Source organism: Dreissena polymorpha, chromosome 1, assembly GCF_020536995.1.
Source record: "Dreissena polymorpha isolate Duluth1 chromosome 1, UMN_Dpol_1.0, whole genome shotgun sequence".
NCBI lineage: Eukaryota > Metazoa > Mollusca > Bivalvia > Myida > Dreissenidae > Dreissena > Dreissena polymorpha.
The window spans coordinates 8,262,078-8,285,274 of record NC_068355.1 but is presented as its reverse complement, the minus strand read 5'-3'; the positions used below and the strand labels follow the sequence as shown (position 1 = coordinate 8,285,274).

The window sequence follows — 23,197 nt, the reverse complement described above, 5'->3', positions numbered from 1 at the left end:
GGTCATTTTGGGTGTTACCATTCTCTCTTGAATTTGCTTTGAACTGCTGAAACACACCAGCTAACACATGAAGGTGTATACAATTATAACTGTAAATGTCACAAGTCAATACTGACCTATCTCAACAATCTTTGCGCGTTAGATACAATGTTAACTACTTGCTTTCAATTTAGAGATACTATCAAAGCCCATGCTTTCCATGAGAATGAATGAAGTCATTTTGTACATGGGTCTAATTTGTGCATGCTTTCTTGAACAATGAAACTTGACAATTGTTTTCGGATCACAAATTTAATTATACGCATTTGAAAATACTTACATGGAATAATGTTTTGTTTTATACCAATGAATATTATATGGATATAACACATACTTCAATAAGGTAGGTAAATAGCGTGTTTTGAGATTGCCAAACTATGCTAATGCATACATAAACGTGCATGAATAACCTGACAGTTTATATCACACGCTGGATATATCATGGTTGCGATCTTTGGTTTATGACAGACTTTGCATGCAAATGGACACAGCACTTGCTTGTTTTAGGAACAAAAAGAACATAATGGTGGACTTTTAAATAAGATTACTGTTATATAGATTGAGTAAAAATCCATCTTTCTGTCCTATATAGACAGTCGCATATATAGAAATATATGTTTATAACAGTTAAACATATTTGTTGTTTTTTCGTTATAAAAATTCCCCCATTTACAAAAAATTCCCCCTCCTAAGGGCTGCGGACCCCTTCCCCAAAAGTAGTGTGAGGGCGCTGAACTCACTAAAGCTGCAGCACCCTTGTGCCCATCATGTTTCTTCATGTTTCATCAATGCTGTCAATTTTTCACAAGGAGTAAAAAAAATTTGCTTTGCCTGTGCAAAACATAGTAACACCTCATGCCTTTGGCTTTCTCATCATTCGTAAACCATGGCCTGTTTTACAGCCATGGAAGTTGAAGCTTACATTTAGATTGATTACATGTATACTCCTCATTTTACTTGCATTTTTCTGAGATGTTTGGCTTTTCTGGCAGAGGGACACCTTGAATAAATTGCCATATTTTAACAGTTTTGTTTCTCCATGGGCGTAGTATTGATGAATGCCGCACAATTTATCGATTGTAAAGAACAGCTTTTCAAAAAAGGCTTTTGAAATTCCCCAGATAATATTAAATGGAAGGCAAAGAGGATTTAATGTATGTATTGTTTGTATGTACATTTTATATCATGGGCTAAATCTGTCTACATGTATTTGCTTCATTTCTCTCAAATAAATGCCATATTATTGTGACAAGAACATAAAGACAGTCCATGTTTATTTATCAGTTATGTAACAATTTCAGTTTAAGCTACATGGAGTAGCATTTTGCTGTTTTCAGGAAAGTGTATGATGATGCTATTGATGCGGGAAGTGAGGAAAACCAAACCAGCGAGGAACCTAGCAGTGAGTATTCTCGTGTAAAAAAGAAACTCAAATTATAGATAACAAGTATGGCAAGGGATAAGCTGATAATTATAAGCAAAGTTCTAGGTTCTGCTCAGATTTGCTTCCTCCGTCCTTCCCATCTGGAATGGTCACCACAGAAAATGTGAGTTAAAAAAAAATCCTCATAAACTTGGTAAGAACATTTATTAGTGTTTTTCCCAGGCCCTTTTCGTGTGGCGCTGCTGCGCCATGCCGCTTTTCTTAAGTGCAACTCTGCCCTTATTGATTAATCTTAATTTCCCATTGACCAAACTTCTTAGCCGACTAGTATCATCAGTAGTATGAGAGTGTGGCCCCAAGGCAGCGAAGATTCGCGCGGTTATAAATTAGTCACGCTTGAATAACCCTGTGTCAATATCAATTGATAATTTCATTGGCTTTGTTATACCAAGCACACTTATCGGTCCGTAAAGTGTACTCCTCCACAATAAAATTGTGGACAGTTACTTAGGACAATTTTGATGAAAACCTTGATGTTTTCCTCGTGGAAATATAGCATTTCATGCGTAATTCATTTATATCAAAACATATTTTTTTACCCGTAATTAAATTAAAAAAACACAAACATGTTATATCTTTATGGTTACAATCTTTAAGATTATTTTTTAAACAATAACTGTAACGTATACTAATTAAACAAAATGCAAATCATGTATTAGGTAGACATATAATACGATTTTATTTTGCTATGAGCCCTGGTCGTTTACATCATTATTACAAGATGGCGGACTAAACAGAAAATAAATTGTGATCAGCAAAAATGGCAAATGATCGAATTAACGATGGAGATGGAGATCATACATTTAGATTATTAGCTCGGCAGTTATCGGAAAAAAAACAAGGTTTTGTCATAGCCAACTCCTCTTCTGACGTCCCCCGTTCACGTCGTTCTAAAACCTTGATATTTTGCTCTAAAATCAAAGTGCTTCCTCCTACAACTTTGAAACTTAATACTGTAAACGTATAGAAATTCGTCGGTATGAAATTTTGTGGTTTAATATTAAACAACTAATTCGTTGACACGTAATTTCGTGGATTTAAAATTTTCGGGGAAGACTGACCGTCATAATATTTAAACTTTTATTTAAACAAGCAGAGTAATAACGAAGCATAATCTGCTTATCTGTGTTGACAGCAAGACTTGAGGTTGATATGTACTGAATCTTGACAGTGTTGCCGATAATTGTCGATAAGAGCGATAAAGTGGCGCACTTGTGGGTCCCCGCTCGCTAATTGCCATCAATGTTGTTTTGACAATATTTGAAATTCTCAGCGCAATCGGTCCCCTTGTGGAACAATTGAGTAATAAGGTCCCCAAAATACATGTGTGAAACTTATTATGTCTCTTTTAACTTTAATTGGCACTAATTGACATATGTGATAAATCTGCAAACTGTTAATATGACGACGTCACGTAAAAGAAAACAATCATTGATGTACGGTTAAAATACCGTGCTTGATTTAAAAGTATTTTTACCCAAACACTTATCAAGAAAACAACATATTGTATTAACTAGCATATCTCAATCAAAAATCGGAAATGTCATTCTGAAATGACCGATTTCGAATCAAAAATGTATAAATAATCGTTGGTACTTGAATCGTGGTTCAGCTGACCAACGAAATCCACAAAAATTCGTACCACACAAAATTTAATGGTTTTACAGTATGTAGATGCACCTTGATGCGTTCTACACGCCACACCCATTTTGGGGTTACTAGGTCAAAGGTCAAGGTCATTGTGACATAAAAAAAAAAAATTCTGACAAGCTTTCATTTATTCAAAATTGCATCCGCAGCCGAGCGTTGGCACCCGTTATGCGGTGCTCTTGTTTAATAGTTATAATGTTATACATGATGGTTGTCATGGAATCCGTTTATAGCTTTGATAGTGACGATGATTTTACCTTTTTTCCAGGATAGTATTTTTTAAAGACCATTTTATTAAGAGACCACTTGTGGTAATTTTCTTGATTGGCTGTATTCCTAGTTAACAGACATGTTCCTGTGTGTTGCTGCAGGTCAGGGTGACGTGTCTGGGGAGCCTGCGGCGCTCGCCAGTCAGCTGATGAGAGACCCACAGATGTTAGCAGCCCTTCAGGACAAGCTAGGCAGCATGGTGGGACATAACTCTGGATACATACAGAGGTAATCAGCACCACTGCCATATCAGTTAAATGTTACACAATTTGATCTTGGCAACAGGATTAAACATTTGTTGTGAACTCAATCTTCGTAAAATCATGTAAGATACCTCATTTCCAACGATTTTTTTGCCCACTTGGGAAAGTATTGGTACTAAACCTATTGGGAAAAATTCGCAAAAAAACTTAAATTGTGAGCAATTGTGGCGTGAAATCTTCAAATTGGGAATTATGGGTCTTTAAAATTGTTTGGTATAAATTGCACAAGCCAGTTCCTTTTATTTACATGCATTTTTGCTTGAAATGTTCAGTTTCAGTGCTCATTGTATTTTGTTTACTTGCAGATTATGCACTTTTGGAACAAAATTAACTAAATTTGCATTATTTAGATGGCATTTGGGAGTTTTGTAGTTTTTCCTCAATCAGGAAAGTACCTGTTAAGGTACTTTATAAAGAAGGGAACAATCTTTTTTTCCTCTCTTTTTCAGTAGACAAGTATACTGTGTTATGTATGTTGACACATTTTTTGTTGTGTTGTGGACATATAGTCTCCCAAAGTCTGTGAAGAGAAGAATTAAAGCTCTGAAGAAGTTGCAGTTTGAAGCAACCAAAATTGAAGCAGAGTTCTATCGAGAGGTGCATCGACTGGAGTGTCAATATGCTGCCAAATACTTACCACTATTTGAGAAGGTAAAGGAGACATTTCTGTTGGTGTGAAAACTTTAAAAAGTTACTTGAATTAACTCTGTTGAACATTTTTGTTTGCATTTATTGTATATGTTTTTAGCTCACCTGAGCATGTGTGCTCAACCCATGCGAAAGACAAAAAAATCTTACAGGACATGAGGTCCTATAATTTTTAAAATTTACAGGACCTCACCAGATTTTACCAGACCTTGTTCTTCTTTAACCAAACACGAGAGAATACCATTTATAGAGTTTATTTTTATCATTATTTCGTTCACAATGTTTAACAATTCAAAATACAGTTACACAACAACTAAATGTAGACCTGTTCTTTTGAACACTGGATACAATATGAATGATCAATGAAAAAAACAACACATCACAAGATCACATCAAAACATCACTATTTAATGCATGTAAATTCACTCAGTTTTATCCGAGTCCAACGGCTTTTCCGCACATCCTGTAAAGGATTATTTAAACATTCAAAAGAAAATAAGAACAGTAAATTTAAGTCATGTAAATTGAAGCTTAAGTTTTATGTTATTATAATCAGTGAAATAATAATAATAAATAGATCTAATTAGTTTTTGTTAATTTTGTTTGTGTCAGTAAATAATGATTAATAGCGTAGTACCTTCTTCCTCAACATCAGAACCTTGGCCATCACAACTTATAGAGGGACGCCATCTTGAATATGTTAGCCTTCTGTGCTCATGACATTTCATAGCATAACCCTAAAATAAGTATTATAGGAGTATGTGTTATGCATTTAACCTTTGAACATTTGGTATAAAGTTTTCATTCGGAAAATAAAATACGTCACGTTTTCTACTTCATAAGCCTTCCACCTCTTTTTATTTTCCTCTGCTCTTTGATCAATACTCACCTGGGCCCGTATTCACCAAACAATTCTTAGACTTAAGTCTAAGAATAAAGAAAATTTTTAAATTATAATATTTTAGATTGTCTTTAACTTTGAGTCAAAAGTGGTATTAACCACCTCTATCTACATCATTATTCTTACAGAACATTTTGTGAATGACATAATCACCAGTGGTAGCTTGTATATATTTAAACACTGAATGCATTTTTCTTTGTTCTAAGTCTATTCTTTATTCTTAAGTCTAAGAATTGGTTGGTGAATACGGGACCTGGCTTTTTCTTTTTTCGCCAGGCTTAGCCCCGTCAAAATAACGTAGCAATGAAAATGACATTATGAGTCTGACAGTGACACACTCAACAGCTAGTTTAAGTATTTAATTAAAAAAATAATAATCAGGCTGAGAAATTAATAGATTAAGACTTTACAAAAATAAAAGGTATTGCAAAGACGTAAAACAGTTACAATATGAAACAAAATCACCTGATAAAAAATCCACGTATTCGCAACCGGTTGAAGTGCTGATTTTTGCTTTCAATGTTGACACAGAACAGGCAAAGGTCATATGGTTGCCCGCTTTCGCTTTACGATCATCACAAGGATTGAAACCAGTAAAATTCATTTCAACCAATCAAAAATTTGTTGTGTCGCTTACGTCACAAAACAACGCGCAGTATTTGACAGGTTCAAAGAATAGCCCTACGAGTTTGTTACGTCACAAGCAAAGATAACAAGTTCGACTGGTTTGTAACAAACCTTTTTATTTCATCGTCAAACCATCTATCGAAGTAGATTAATTCATACGAGTCAGTATTTTTTGACATATTCGTAGTTTCATTTTCATTTCCAACCAAAACAAAGTATTACATATTGTTTTTTTCGTTTCGGACACGAGGACCGCCGGTTTCGGGAAAGATACCGGACCTCAGCAAATTTTATCGGAAATGTCCGAGGTCCGACGTCTTTCGCATGGGTTGTGTGCTTATGGCACGTTCACAGGTGCTCATGGCACGTGCTCAGGTGAGCTTTTATGATTGCCTTTTGTGTGTCATGCGGCGTCAACATTTGCCATGTTGACATTTCAGGGGGTTTTCAGCACTGTCTGCGCCTCCGGAAAACGGAGGCACTCCCAAAGCAAACGGACCCGATCCCAAACCAAAATATTAAAAAAAAGTCCCAACTTCCAAAAAAAAAATTTTTTTTTTCTTTAAAGAATGAAGTGTCTTATAACTTGTGTGACTAACCAGTGTTTGTTTTGGTAAAAAATATCTGCTATAAGGTTTTGACTGTTCAGTTCTTATCTCAGAGTGTAACTGTAACTAATAAACAAAAATGCAGTACTTGAATAAACGTTGAACACGCCCAATATTGCATCTGTTTATATAAAGAAGACAAAATAACAAATAAAAACAAATTTATTTGTTAAACTACTGAATTATTTAAGCATGATATATTCACTATTTTTTCCCAAATGAGCTGTTTAATCGAAGCAAAATTTCCCAAAATGGCCAATTGTGTCGATAAAAAATTCCCAATTTGGTCAGACTCCTTTTCCCAAAATAGGCAGAAAAACCCCTGCATTTTAGAGGCAACATTTATTGTCCAATCTTCATGAAACTTAGTCAGAATTTTTTTTTTTATGATATCGAAAGTTCAAAAAATGGTTCTGGTCTGTTGAAAAACATGGCCCCCAGGGGGGGGGATGACACTACGTCACATTCATAGTCCAATCTTCATGAAACTTGGTCAGAATTTATTTTTTTATGATATCAAAAGTTCAAAAAATGGTTCTGGTCTGTTGAAAAACATGGCCCCCAGGGGGCGGGGCATTTTTCCTAATATGGCTATGGTAAAACCTTGTTAACACTAGAGACCACATTTGCTGTGTAATCATAAAAAAAGGTCAGAAGATTCGTCCCAATAATATCTTCGACAAGTTGGAAAATGGTTTCAGTTGCTTGAAAAACATGGCTGCCATGGGGCGGGGCATTTTTCCTTAAATGGCTATAGTAAAACCTTGTTAACATTCTATAGAGTCCACATATGTCGTCTGATCTTCATGAAAATTTGTCAGAATATTAGTCCCAATGATATCTTGAAAAAGTATGAAAATGGTTCAGGTTGATTGAAAAATATGGCTGCCAGGGGGCAGGACATTTTCCTTATATGGCTATGGGAAAAACTTGTTAACACTCTAAAACTGACATTTATTGTCCTATCATAATGAAACTTGGTCAGAACATTTGCTTTAATGATACCTTGAATGATTTCGAAAATAGTTCTGGTCTGATGAAAAATATGGCCGCGGGGGGGGGGGGGGGGGGGGGGGATCCTTCTATGGCTATAGTAAAACCTTGTTAGCACCTTAAAAGTTTCATTTATAGTTCACCCTTCATGAAACTTGGTCAGAACATTTTGCTCTTATGATATCTATGGCTGCATTAAACAAGTCAGTTCCTTTGTATCTCAGTAAGCGACTGTTGTAAATGTGCGTTTTGTTTAAGTTGTTGATACTAACAATCATGAGTAATTTGAAATTTAAAAAAATGTTGCATAATTCACTGTCCAACTGTGATCAAAATTCGACTGATTTTTGTTTCAGAGAACAACAGTGGTGACAGGTGGATACGAGCCAAATGATGACGAGGCAGACTGGCCAAGTGATGATGAAAAAGAGGATGAGTTAGCTGTAAGGCTTGATTGGGTTGTTGTTCAAGGTTCCATGTACTTGACATTAATTTTGGTTTTTTAGAATCTGTGTGCTACCCTCTTCCTTTATGGGGGATATATAGATTCGCCCTTGTTAGTTAATCTTTCTGACTGTCCACTTTTGTGCGTAATGCATGGCTCAAAAAGTATTTGGAAGCATGTGAATTGAGTAGGGCTGTCACGATTCACTGGTTAATCGGTATATGTTGTTAAAAAGATCGCACCGTGGTACGGCGTTGACACGTTGAGCTTATGCGATCGTGTGATGTCGGGCGTGCGTGGGTCAGTCAACAATTTGTTTGTGTAGACAGTGGAGGTCACAGTTTTCATCCAATCTTTATGAAATTTGGTGAGAATGTTTATCTTTATAAAATCTGGGTTGGGATTGTATTTGGGTCATCTGGGGTCAAAAACTAGGTCAAATAATAGAAAAACCTTGTGGAGACAATAGAGGTCACAGTTTTCATTCATTTTTTATGAAATTTGGTCAGAATGTTTATCTTGATGAAATCTGGATTGGGATTTTATTTGGGTCATCTGGGGTCAGAAACTAGGTCACTAGGTCAAATCATAGAAAAACCTTGTGTAGACAATAGAGGTCACATTTTTTATCAGATCTTAATGAAATATGGTCAGAATGTTTGTCTTGTTAAAATCTGGGTTGGGATCGAATTGGGGTCATCTAGGGTAAAAAATAGGTCACAAGGTCAACGTTGACAAAAACTTGTGTAGACAGTAGAGGTCACAGTTTTCATCCAATCTTATTAAAATTTGGCCAGAATGTTAATCTTGATGAAATCTTGGTTGGGATTGTATTTGGGTTATCTGGGGTCAAAAACTAGGTCACTAGGTCATATCATAGAAAAACCTTGTGTAGACAATAGAGGTCACAGTTTCCATCAGATCTTTAGGAAATTTGGTCAGAATGTTTATCTTGACTGAATCTGGATTGGGATTGTATTTGGGTCATCTGGGGTCATCTGGGGTCAGAAACTAGGTCACTAGGTCAAATCATAGAAAAACCTTGTGTAGACCATAGAGGTCATAGTTTTCATCTGATCTTAATGAGCCAGGTGCGCGGTTGAGGGCCACCATGGCCCTCTTGTTTATATGTGTGTATTTTGAAGTGTATATTGCAATAACTTTTGCTATATTGAAGATAGCAACTTGATATTTGGCATGCATGTGTATCTCATGGAGCTGCACATTTTGAGTGGTGAAAGGTCAAGGTCATCCTTCAAGGTCAGAGGTCAAATATATGTGGCCAAAATCACTCATTTTATAAATACTTTTGCAATATTGAAGATAGCAGCTTGATATTTGGCATGCATGTGTTTCTCATGGAGCTGCACATTTTGAGTAGTGAAAGGTCAAGGTCATCCTTCAAGGTCAGAGGTCAAATATATGTGGCCAAAATCGCTCATTTTATGAATACTTTTGCAATATTGAAGATAGCAACTTGATATTTGGCATGCATGTGTAACTTATGGAGCTTCACATTTTGAGTGGTGAAAGGTCAAGGTCATCTTTCAAGGTCAGAGGTCAAATATATGTGGCCCAAATCGCTTATTTTATGAATACTTTTGCAATATTGAAGATAGCTACTTGATATTTGGCATGCATGTGTATCTCATGGAGCTGCACATTTTGAGTTGTGAAAGGTCAAGGTCATCCTTCTAGGTCAGATATATGGGTCAAAATTGGTCATGAAATGTAACTTCTGCAATATTGAAGCTAGCAATTTTATATTTGACATGCATGTGTATCTCATGGAGCTGCACATTTTGAGTGGTGAAGGGTCAAGGTCAAGGTCATCCTTCAAGGTCAAACGTCATTAGGGGGACATTGTGTTTCACAAACACATCTTGTTTTCAGGCATAAGTATAGTTTCTGTGCAGAAGCAGATTGCGGGACTCCATGGCATACACACATATTTCTTATCTAGTTCATAATTGTGTGGGTTTGCAACACTATACTTGTATCGCAAATCTGGGCATAACACACCTCCAATGAAATTTTGGGAGATTCCATGTGGTTACTGGACATTTTTAATACTCTTGAATTATTTATTTCTTTTACTCATGAGCCCTGTGTCCAATATCTTTGCTCAAAGACTTGTTCTGGCATGGAATTATTAAAGAATGTTGTATATGTGTTACAGTCTGTTTTGTTTGAAGACTTTGGATTATCATGTATAGAATATGATTTATTTTACCTTTGTACTGTATTGAATGAAGATTTGACGTCGCTTGATTCTTTTATATAAGTTGTTGTTCCTTTATTTTTAGAATGAGAAAACTGATCTGGCTTTAGAAGACGCAAAGGTATTGCAAAACGTTTACTTTGAAAGAAGTATTTAGGGACTTGTTTGTTTAAATAATGGAATCAATTTTCAATATTATGCAGAAATAGACAATCTTTTAAAGCCAGAACAGTTGAACTAAATGTGTTATGCTGGTTGTTTACGAAATCTATTCACAATTGTATCCTGTGACTTTTTTTAAATGTATAAAAAACTTACTGAATGTAATCAGTTAAATGATCTGTAACATTCTACTAAATATATATTCACTATACTTCTGCAGTACACTGCTGTATCTAAAATATATTATTATTGTTTTCTCATGAACGTACATTAACAAAATTGTGTATTATTAACTTATTTTTGTTACATTTTCAGGACGAGGTAGAAAAGAAGGCAAACATTGAAGAAAAGAAAGAGGAAAATGCAGATTCAGAAGGTAACATCATTTTTACCAAGTCTGAGCATGGTTTTGAAATCAGACACGTGTATTAGGCAGAAATCCCAAATGCACTTAGAAATACTTACCATGCAGAAAAATAAGTATCCTCTTAGATCAATTAGACCCCCCCCCCCCCCCCCTTTAAACTAGGCGGCATATAACAGTAGCATTGTGAGTTTCTGCAAGTGTCCTATGTTTATATCAAAATTTAGCCCTTACGTTGCCATAGTTTGATGGGAGTTCATATAGCTTGGTAGACCATCATAAGATTGGTAAAATCTTGTATCCCAACCTCAAAAGTCCAGGGTCAAATTTTCTTCCTTAGTTTAACTTTTCCATATATTAATGGATTTTTAAATACATTGACACTTATATAATGCTAATTGTATCACTTGTCTCCCTACCTGAAAGGTTTTGGTCTAAATTTGAGCTCAGAGGTCAAATGACGCCATAAGCAGCATATCTTGACTCTGCTTTTGTCATTCATCATGTTTTTAGTCTCCTACCGGTGACAGTTTGCGCTCTCTGTGTCAGTCAGTCAGTCACACTTTTCTGGATCCTGCGATAACTTAATATTTTTTCATGAAACTTGAAACATGGACAGATGGCAATATGGAGATTAGGCCAAACAAAAAAATAGTCTTGGTTCAGGGAACATGGCCAGAAAAATGTAGGAGGGTAGGTAGGTTTTTTATTTTATTTTTTTACCAGTCAACTGATTTCAGGGTGAAAAAGGGTCAGTTAATGCACCCATGATTGTTTGAACACTGTCCAAATGATTAACATTGCACATTGTTAAGTCATTGTATATTATTCATAATTTCATCATTCCTAGCTCTTTATGCACCTTTTGCCTTTTAATCACCCTCTGTACTTATGCTAACCTGCGTATAGAATTCACAAAAGAGAACACGTCATGTATTCATTTTTTATCCATAAATACAATGTCTTTTTATATTCATAAAGGTATTGCATTTATCACATATTCAAAGGATTGTTTTGTAGTACATATTTGCCTTTTGCGAATTACGTCAGTAACATGTGTACATGGTGACATGGTGAGTGGATTCACAGAGACCCATGTAAGGCATTAGCTAGGTCTTGGTGTTCTTCATAACAGTGCACTCAGGTCCTGATAATGTATAAAAACCGCGAAAATGATCGCAAAGTATTTTTAAAACAGTATTAATTTAGTAGTGTAAGGCCGAATTTGGAAGTCACTGGTGAACTTCAGAAAAGTCACGGATGGACAAAAGAGAGATATATGCATTGTGCTAAAAATAGATCTTTATTTTCTGTAGTTGAGATGCGCTAAATTTTGACTTATTTTGAAGTAAGTTGATGGATATATTCCAATCGGTGTTAGACATCAGATATTTTATCATTGATGATTGCGTCTCTAACATTTTCCTGTTTTAATAAGCAGTGTTCGGAACAGAATCTACCAAAATGCAAACGTCGGGGTAATGTAAACACTGACGGACAATTTAAGTAATGAATAATTCAGTACTTCAATTCACCTGTTAATCATGTTAACATCGACTTTTAGCAAATATAATGGTATGAATCTATTACTTGGGAACCGAATTGTGTTGAGATGAAATTTCCTTTTTGAGGTCACAATTTTAGACGTGGACGCCGCCATGTTTATAAAGTGTAAAACATCGCCATCTGATTTTTTTCCGCAGACAAAAAAAATTGTTGGGGTCGGGGGCAAAAAATAGGGTAGGTCGGGTTCCCTGAACCAAGACTTTTTTATGGCCTTATGCATGTCATTTCATTTTGTTCCTATGTCAAGAATTCTGGTTGCTATGGCAACAAATAGACTAGAAATATTGCTGAAAATGGTGGAGTTTCACCGGTCGGGGACTTTTATTGCTTGGCAATCGTCTTGTTTGAAAATAACATAAATAAATTGCCACCATTAAAAGACTGCGTTTCGTGTGTAAAATTTGTCACTAGCTCAGAGGTCTAGGGCCCACTGTAAGGTCCAATGTTTCTTGTTTTATCCATGATGTCTGTGACCTCATTTGTACAACAAGTTAATTTCGTGCAAATCAGTGTTTCTATAACATGTTTACAGACGAATCTTATCATGTCAAGTTGGCACCATTGTTAGATTATGTCTCTTTGTATTTAATGTTGATTTAGTTTGTAAGAATTTGTACTTTATAGCTGTAAAACCATGCTGAGATATTACTCTGAGTGAATTGTATTCTTAAATCAGACTTGAATGTCGACTTTTGATTAAATTGATATCTGTGCTGATAATTTTTCGTATTATTCCGGAAATCCGGATTTGAGCCGTACTGTGTCGTATTTGTCATCAATGTTAATTCAATGGAATTTTTTTAGGGGGGGGATTCTTTCAAGTCTGGGATCATTTGAGAACCAAATAATACTTTTGTTATAGTTTCATTGGCTTTCAGGAAAATCGCTTTTGGTACGGATTTTGCCTGGTATTTTTTTTATTTCCACTTGGTTAGCAGATGGCACAGACATGAACAATAACTGAAAAATTTTTTTTGGCTACTTTCTGAAAATCTTACAAGTCAACAAAAGATGCAAGTGTCTGCCATCTTGAAATATTTCATATGATCGATAAGAAAATTAAAGCAGCGCAATAGCAGATTTTAAAGCAATATGTTAACCAAATTATATATTGATTACGTATTTGCTAGTTTTGCTAGCTAGTTTTCAATTTTCTACCGTCAAACAATGTGCACATTTTATTTCATGTGCAAAACTTGCACATTTTTCCGACAGTTGTTTTAAGATACAGTATTTTTCGTCCATTATAATGTATTTTCAACCTTTATAAAAACAAAAGAATGATGAGGACACATGCATTGATACAGACGGTCTGGTTGATAATATTGTATTTTATTGTATTCACCAGAAATTGCAACTAGAAAGACTATTAAAAAAAGTACATTTAGTTAGTAAATTTTCTAGGCTGATTTGAATTTGGGTCATGTTGGAAGAAAAAGGTCACCGGTTCAAATCTATGGAAACCCTTGTGATCACTTTAGAAGACAGTTTTATGACCCAATGGTGATTGAATATCAGTTTATCTTTATAAAATATAGGCCGACTTCAAATCTTGGTCTTAGGCATTCGAAAACTAGATCACCAGGTCGAATCATTGAAAGACCTTGTTACCAATGTAGTTGCCACATTTATTATTCAATCTTGATGAAACTGGGTCAGAATGTCTTGACACTATGATGACCGTTTTTGAATCTGAGAAGAATGTCTTCCAACAATTAGTGTTGGTGAATTCAGGTGAGCCCTGAAGGGCCATCATGTTTATGTTGTACATGGTAGATATGATTGTGATTGCAATCTTTTATTTAAACAAGCTGAATGTGTGTTTCAAATTTTGTTGCCAGCAAAGGAAAAGGATGAAAACACAAAGGGAATTCCTGGCTTTTGGCTTACAATCTTCAAAAATGTGGACATGTTGTCTGACATGATACAGCCAGCAGATGAACCAATACTCAATCATCTACAAGACATCAAAGTAGAATTTAAAGAAAAAGATCCAATGGTGAGATTTTTACTCTCTTTTTATTCTCCCAACCGGAGGCATTATAGTTTTCCCACTGTCAGTCGATCAGTCTGTCTGTCCGTCCGTCACACTTTTTGTGTCCGCTCTCTAATTCAAGTAGTTTTCATCCAAACTTGGTCAGAAGTTGTATCTAGATGATGTCTAGGCCAAGTTCAAAGATGGGTTATGCTGAGTCAAAAACTCGGTCACGGGGTCACTAAGTGCATTTAAACATTCAGCATGATGTCCGCTCTCTAATTCAAGTTGTTTTCATCCGATCTTCACCAAACTTGGTCAGAAGTTTTATCTAGATAATCTCTAGGCAAAGTTTTTACATGGGCCATGCCAGGCCAAAAACTAGGTCAAGGTGTCACTTAGTGTGTTTTACACATTGAGCATGGTGTCCGCTCTCTAATTCAAGTAGTTTTTATCTGATCTTCACCAAACTTGGTCAGAAGTTGTATCTAGATGATGTCTAGGCCAAGTTTGAAGATGGGCCATGCCGGGTAAAACTAGGTAACGGGGTCTTTTAGTGCGTTTAATTAAAAACATTGAGCATGGTGTCCGCTCTCTAATTCAAATAGTTTTCATCCAATCTTCACGAAACTTGGTCAGAAGTTGTATCTAGATGATTTCTAGGCCAAGTTCGTACATTGGCCATGCCGTGCCAAAAACTAGGTCACGGGGTCACTTAGTGCATTTTTAGCTCAGCGTTTTCAGAGAAAACCCGAGATATTGTCATAGCCAGCTTGTCGTCTGACTTACGCCGTCCACGTCGTGCTAAAACCTTAACATTGGCTCTAAAATCAAAGTGCTTCCACCTACAACTTTAAAACTTCATATGTAGATGCACCTTGATGAGTACTACACTCCACACCCATTTTGGGGTCACTTATTCAAAGGTCAAGGTCACTGTGACCTAAAAACAAACAAACTGACAAACTTTCATTTATTATGCTCCCACCCCAAAAAATTGGGGGGGAGCATATAGTCACCGCTTCGTCTGTCCGTCCGTGTGTCCGCCTGTGCACAATTTTTGTCCGGGCTATTTCTCAGCAATTAATGACCGGAATTCAATGAAACTCTATGGGAAGCTTCACTACCAAGAGGAGATGTGCATATTATCAGCCGGTTCTGGTCAGATGATTTTTCACGTAGTTATGGCCCTTTGAAATTTTCCATTAACTGTATATATAGTGCAATTCTTGTCCGGGCTATTTCTCAGCAACTAATGACCGGAATTCAATGAAACTCTATGGGAAGCTTCACTACCAAGAGGAGATGTGCATATGATCAGCCAGTTCTGGTCGGATGATTTTTCACAGAGTTATGGCCCTTTGAAATTTTCCATTAACTGTACATATAGTGCAATTTTTGTCTGGGCTATTTCTTAGCAACTAATGACCGGAATTCAATGCAACTTTATGGGAAGCTTCACTACCAAGAGGACATGTGCATATTATCAGTCGGTTCTCGTCGTATGATTTTTCACAGACTTATGGCCCTTTGAAATTTTCCATTAACTGTTCATATAGAGCAATTCTTGTCCGGGCGATTTCTCAGCAACTAATGACTGGAATTCAATGAAACTTTATGGGAAGCTTCACTACCAAGAGGAGATGTGCATATTATCAGCCGGTTATGGTCGGTTGATTTGTCACAGAGTTATGGCCCTTTGAAATTTTCCATTGTACATATAGTGCAATTCTTGTCCGAGCTATTTCTCAGCAACTTATTACGGGAATTCAATGAAACTTTATGGGAAGCTTCACTACCAACAGGAGATGTGATTATTATCAGCCGGTTATGGTCGGATGATTTTTCACAGAGTTATGGCCCTTTGAAATTTTCTATAAACTGTACATATAGTGCAATTCTTGTCTGGGCTATTTCTCCCCAACTACTGACTGGAATTCAATGAAGCTTTATGGGAAGCTTAACTACCTTGAGGACATGCGCATGTTATTTGTGGATTCTGGTTAGATGATTTATTTAGAGAGTTATGGCCCTTTGAAATTTTTAAGTTGCTCAACCATCCATCGTATTATTTTGTCCAAAGTTATGCCCCTCAAGACGTTTCCTTTTATCTGAATATATGGTGCAATATTGTGACAAAAAAACCTTTGGGGAGCATCACCCGTCTGCGACGGTTTCTTGTTCAAAACTGCACCCATAGCCGAGCGTGGCATCCGTTATGCGGTGCTCTTGTTAACATTCAGCATGGTGTCCGCTCTCTAATTCAAGTAGTTTTCATCCTATCTTCACCAAACTTAAACAGAACTTGTATCTATATAATGTCTAGGTCAAGTTCTAACATGGGTCATGCCTGTTCAAAAACTAGGTCACAGGGTTACTTAGTGCGTTTTAAACATTCAGCGTGGTGTCCGCTCTCAAATTCAAGTAATTTTCATCAGACCTTCATCAAACTTGGTCAGAAGTTGTATCTCGATGATGTCTAGGCCAAGTTTGAATATGGGTCATGACGGATCAAAAACTAGGTCACGGGGTCAATTAGTGCATTTTAAACATTCAGCATGGTGTCCGCTTTCTAATTCAAGTAGTTTTCAAAAGATCTTCACCAAAGTATTCCCAACCCTCAAAGTATTTTGTGACAGTTTGGCACTCTTGTTTAGCATTGTCAACTCAATAAATCAAAGTGTTCATTTGATTTTCATCAAACTGTATGAAAATGTCTTAGGCATACAATCCTTTACTACTTAAGCTTTGTAAACTTTGGCATTAATCCTGGGTTTCATCCAATTGTATGGAACATTTACTTGGTTATGCTTTTATGTAGTGACAAAGTTGGAGTTGGAGGCATCCGTTTCGGGTGGACACATTTTTTGTTTTATTAACCAGGTTTTCCGAAGGAAAAAACTGGTTATTAGATTGGCGAATGTGGGCGGGCTGGCTGGCGGGCTGGCGGAACAAGCTTGTCCGGGCCATAACTATGTCGTTCATTGTCAGATTTTAAAATCATTTGGCATATTTGTTCACCATCATTGGACGGTGTGTCGAGCGAAATAATTACGTCGATATCTCCAAGGTCAAGGTCACACTTTGAGTTCAAAGGTCAAAAATGGCCATAAATGAGCTTGTCCTGGCCATAACTATGTCATTCATTATGAGATTTTAAAATCATTTGGCACATTTGTTCACCATCATGGGACGGTGTGTCGCACGAAAGAATCACGTCAATATCTCCAATGTCAAGGTCGCCACGACTAAAAATAGATTTATTTTAAAACAAACTTACAAAGGGGGTTAATTTTGTTTGTTCATTTCAAAAGTTCAGTTTGAGTTTTCTCCCTTTATCAGATTTTTTTTCACAATGAAAACCTGGTTTTGTGACAATTTTGTCCCTTGTTCCTGGTGTTTTGAAATTTAACCAGTATTGTGTACATTGTTATGTAGAGCTGCAACGATTCACCAACAGCTCGATTCAATTTCGATTTCAGACACTCCGATACCGATTTTTTCGATTCGATTCATCTTCAAACCTAGTTTTATCATATATTCACTCTTATGCCTCAAAATTAACATTTCTGTTCAAATGTGATTTCAATAAAACACATAAAAAAGATAGCAAATTAGGAATTTTAATATAAAAACTTCTCACTAGAAGATTGTGTTGATTACACAATAATATAAAAAATAAATAAATAATCATAAGAACGTATCTGGAATCAGTTGAATGGAAGTACTATCACTATTATACTTTTACCCAAAACCGCTATAAGCATGTCTACCATTGTGCCATGACAGCATCACCTGTTACCTGTAGGACAAATCACATTCTCTAATAAACTTAACAAAATTCCAACAGAAATAGAACTACTTTTCTGGCTTGCGACTTCAGTAGTTGCACTTGTGCGACCTCTTAGTCTTGCTAAATCAACTTTATGTTTGCGTTTGACATGTTGCATTAGATTAGTGGTTGAGCCGGACTTAGCGTACGCCACATCCGTGAGCACAGTTTGCACTTTGCATTATCGGTAGGGCTACCATCCCGAAACCCAAAATACTGCCACACTTTTGATTTTAGCTTCTTAGGCGCATCTGATAATTTCAATTTGTCGGCAACAACTTGTTCAGCCATTTTGACGCTTTTTCCGAAAGTAGAACGTAACGCGCTCATTGATTGGATGACTAAAGTAATAGGAAACCAATCGCGCGCGTCGTAGTTACAGGTAAAGATAAAACCTTCACCTTCACGTATCAATAGACAGAATACAGCGTGCTTTATGTATCTATGTATATATATGTATGTATGTTAAAGAATCGAATTGAATTTGGTAGGTTTGGTATCGTAATCGAATCGAAGCATTTCGAATCGATTTTCGATGAATCGGATCGAATTGTTGCAGCTCTATTGTTATGCCACCCCACTGTTGTGCCAGTTTGAATGGTGTCTATTTAATGTGTGCAGGAATGTGAAACCCTGAATGGATGCCTATTTTAGAGTTACATGTATAATGAATTACCAATCAGAGGCTACCTGGTACTATTATATTACTATTTGTGCAAACATTATTTTGTAGATATCGCTTGTGTTTATTATGTTGCTTCTGTATATAAAAATAAAATATATTTTTAGGTCAGTGTTTTAAGTTTTGCACATGAGATCTGTCTTTGCCTTGTAGACATTTGACATTTGCACGGGTGCTAGAGTAATAAGAGTATAGGTTCTGTGACTGCTTTAAGTATTCACAGGGTACAACTCTCCTCACAAAAAACATGGGAACAGAAGAATCAGGACCCAGTCTTATTTATTCCTTAAAATGTGAAATGTAACCAGCATTGTACATAACAATGCGCCCACAGTTTTGTGTCCTTTTCAATATTGTATGTTAAACATGCACAATTGTTCATGCAAATAGAATGGATTATTGTTGATCTATTCTTCAAGTGATTTTTTTTCTGTGAAAAATACTGATCTGATTTGTGTGTTAGTAATCCAATAGTTTTCACATTTAATTTATCAGGTATTAAATAAAAATTGTTTTGCTAAAACTATGCTGTAGATTACACATGTGTGTAGTGTTAATTCTTTAGATATTATGAATTTTACATTTCTTTTCAAGTCTTGTTTGGTTTGTTTCAGGGGTTTACCTTACAATTCATATTTGAGCCCAATGATTATTTTGAGAACAAGCAAATCACAAAGGAATACGTCATGAGATCTGAACCAGAAGAAGGCGATCCCTTCTCATTTGAGGGGCCAGAAATTATCAAATGTATCGGGTATGTTGCCTCCTTCATCTCGTATTTTTTATCTTGATCAGGGCTTGTCTTGTTATTTATCATGTTGGTCAAATGCCAGTTGGGATGTACCAAAAGCTTGTTATTTAAGCCAAACAAGTTTCGCTTTGAACAAAAATTTGTAAAGCAAGGATGAGCTCTGTAAAGCAAGGATGAGCTCTGTAAATCAAGGATGAGCTCTGTTATATTACCGAGAATAATGTTGTGCATTGAATTTAATATTATTTTATTATGTTGCAAATTCAGACTTCATCGGAATTTTCTAAGATAAAAAAAATATTTATCAATTCTAGTTCTTATGGCCATCCTTAAAAATTCTTTTGTTTGGCATAACCCGAAACTTCTTTCCGCTAAATTTTTCCTTCCGCGTTTTATCCTTTCTGGTTATTTGCGTCATTTAATTGAATGCTATTTCAAGGATATCTAGAATAGCAATGAACAAAACGTGTACCGGTATTTATTTGAGTCGCCTATTTATTTGACATATGCATATGCGATTAATTAGATCTTAAATACAATTAAACCGCTCCTGTTTTTCTGGTATCCCTCTAATTAAAATACGCTGCTGTCATTCAGGATAGTTTGGGAGTAAAAAAACAAATTAATTAATTATCACCGTTCATTTCAATTCGGCAATTAGCAGAGATGTGTAATATTATTGCCATATAACTAATTATTTAATTATCACTCTTTAATTCAGATCGGTAAATATTCAGTAGAAAGATAAAAAGTGGTCAGCTTAGAAATATTTATTGACGGGTATTGTCACGTTTTTGTTTCATTTGCTTATCTCTTTATACGACTTTCAGACCGGTTGCTATTTTAGAGGCAGACGGCGATATTAAATGTGTATTCAAATTATACAACATCCGCGCATATATGACCCAATATTATCCGATATCTCCACCCGTTCTCACGTTTCATTCGACAACGTCATGTCATGTGTAAGGGAGCTCAATGCTGATTGGCCAGCTACCATGTGCACTTCATTAACAATAAGGTCAAGCCATGTCTAATCGGGTACAGACCGGGTTTTGTTAACTGTTCGAATTGCGAACACTTTCATTGAAACAAAGAGACAAATATAGAAAACCAGTCCGGATTTAAATGGCGGATGTTTTCAACGAAATTTTACTAGATTTTCGCATTTACGCAATTTAGATTTTTCTTTAGCCAAATTCTCAATAGTTTCGCAAATGACTCAAATGGCGAACGACAGCGCGAGCATTGCGAACGTGTTATTATTGGAATAAATGCTCACTATTACAGGGCTCGCGCTGTAATTCTCCATTTGCGAAAGTATAGCGAATTTTGCCCAAGAAAAATATAATTTGCGAAAATGCCTAAATCTCGTTAAAATTCATTGAAAACATCCGCCATTTTAATCCGGAGTGTTTTTTTTTACACTATTTTTCTCTTTGTTTCCATGAACAATTTGAAGCGCATATGGTAGCTGGCCAATCAACATTGAGTTCGCTATCGGGTAATATTGGGTCATTCATGCGCAGATAATGGAATACACAGTTGATATTGTCGTCTGCCTACAATATAATGGCCGATGGCAAAAGTCGTATACAAAATAAGCAAATGAAAAGAAGCGTAACACTCGATAAACTATTTTTAAGCTGATCACTTTACAAATTTCTACCGACTATCGATTTAATTAAAGGATGATAATTAAAAAATTAGTTACATGTCGAAGATGTTGCACCTTTCTGTTCTTGATTGAAATTAAAATGTTATAATTACTTTGTTGTTCTTTACTCACACTATGCTATTGTAAAGTAATATGTCAACCAAATAGTATATTAATTACGTATTTGCTAGGTTACTTGTTTTCATTTTCTGTAGTCAAACGATATGCACATTTTATTTCATGTGCAAAATGCGTACAATTTTTCGGACTGTCGTTTCCGGATAAAGTATTTTTCGTGGATTATATTATATTTTCGAAGTTCTTTATAGAAAAAATAGACTTACGAATACACGTCCGATGATACGGACGGTGCAGAAAAATATTTACCAATTTCCTTTCATGAGGCAGAGGACTTGGAGCTTAATTTGATAATTACCTTTCAGTTTGGTATATGTCGGAGTTCAATGTCAGAAAAAAAAAAATTACAAAAAAAAAATAAAATCCTTACCTACCTACCCACCCAAATTTACCTGGGTCGGGTTATGCCAAACAAACAATTTTTTAAGGATGGCCTTATACAAAAGTAAATTATATATATTTAGTTGTGTTTGTTAAATTTTGCACCCGAGATCTGTCTTTGCCTTGTGGACATTTGACATTTGCATGGGTGCTAGAGTAATTGCAGTATAGGTTCTGTGACTGCTTTAAGTATTCACAGGGTACAACTCTCCTTACAAAACATGCAAGCAGAATTAAGACCCACTGTCATTTCAGAGGTGTCAAAGTTCAGGATTATTCCTGAATTCAGGATTTAGGCCTTCAAAAACTGCTTTTGATATTGATATAAATTAGAGGATTTTTGTTCTGATGTTTCAAGATTTTTGTCACAAAATGTCATTTTAAACACAAATTATTTTAATTTGACATATTGTTAACACAGTTTTTAAATTATAAAAATTAAATTAATTATTTACCCTCTTTTAGCACTTGCCTCCCACATGCTGGGCTTATTTTCAGGATTTTAGATTTTGGTTAATTGACACCCCTGATCATTTATTTAATTGAACAATTAAACAATTCAAATCCCTAAAATATATTTTTATGCCCCCTTTCGAAGAAAAGGGGGCATATAGTGATCAAGGGACCGTCTGTCTGTCCGTCTTTCCGTCACACTTTGCGTTTAGGTTTCGAAAAATGCTCATAACTTCTATGTCCCTCGAGATATAACCTTCATATTTGGTTTGCATGTGTATATGGACAAGGCTTTTCCATACGCACAATTTTTTTTACCCCTGTGACCTTGACCTTGAACTTAGGGTCCGCGTTAAGGTTTCGAAATCTGCGTTTAGGTTTCGAAAAATGCTCATAACTTCTATGTCCCTTGAGATATAACCTTCATATTTGGTATGCATGTGTATATGGACAAGGCCTTTCCATATGCACACTAATTTTTACCCCTGTGACCTTGACCTTGAACTAAGGGTCCGCGTTTAGGTTTCGAAATCTGCTTTTAGGTTTCAAAAAATGCTCATAACTTCTATGTCCCTTGAGTTATAACCTTCATATTTGGTATGCATGTGTATATGGACAAGGCCTTTCCATACGCACAATTTTTTTTAATTCTGTGACCTTGACCTTGAACTTAGGGTCCGCATTTAGGTTTCGAAATCTGCGTTAAGGTTTCGAAAAATGCTTATAACTTTTATGTCCCTTGAGATATAACCTTCATATTTGGTATGCATGTGTACATGGACAAGGCCTTTCCATACGCACAACAAAATTTACCTCTGTGACCTTGACCTTGAAGTTAGGGTCCGCGTTTAGGTTTCGAAATCTGCGTTTAGGTTTTGAAAAATGCTCATAACTTCTATGTCCCTTGAGATATAACCTTCATATTTGGTATGCATGTGTATATGGACAAGGCCTTTCCATACGCACACACATTTTGTCCCCTGTGACCTTGACCTTGAACTTGGGGTCCGCGCTTAGGTTTCGAAATCTGCGTTTAGGTTTCGAAAAAAGCTCATAACTTATATCAAGCGTTTATAGGGGGCATAAGTCATCCTATGGTGACAGCTCTTGTTGTCTATATAAAAGTC

At 35.9% G+C, this 23,197-nt stretch overlaps 1 protein-coding gene across 4 annotated transcripts in view; it reads left to right on the top strand.

Annotated features, from left to right (window-relative positions):
* Window positions 1–23,197, top strand: part of LOC127870057 (nucleosome assembly protein 1-like 1) — a 46,318-nt gene that overhangs the window by 7,888 nt on the left and 15,233 nt on the right. For 3 of the 4 annotated variants that reach the window (XM_052412739.1, XM_052412719.1, XM_052412725.1), the window contains exons 3-10: window positions 1,377–1,441; window positions 3,505–3,631; window positions 4,176–4,317; window positions 7,800–7,886; window positions 10,195–10,230; window positions 10,587–10,647; window positions 14,043–14,200; window positions 19,305–19,444. In XM_052412739.1, the coding sequence (XP_052268699.1) occupies window positions 1,377–1,441; window positions 3,505–3,631; window positions 4,176–4,317; window positions 7,800–7,886; window positions 10,195–10,230; window positions 10,587–10,647; window positions 14,043–14,200; window positions 19,305–19,444 (816 nt within the window). The remainder of the gene's footprint in view (window positions 1–1,376; window positions 1,442–3,504; window positions 3,632–4,175; window positions 4,318–7,799; window positions 7,887–10,194; window positions 10,231–10,586; window positions 10,648–14,042; window positions 14,201–19,304; window positions 19,445–23,197) is intronic. The other variant, XM_052412731.1, reaches the window with a different exon arrangement.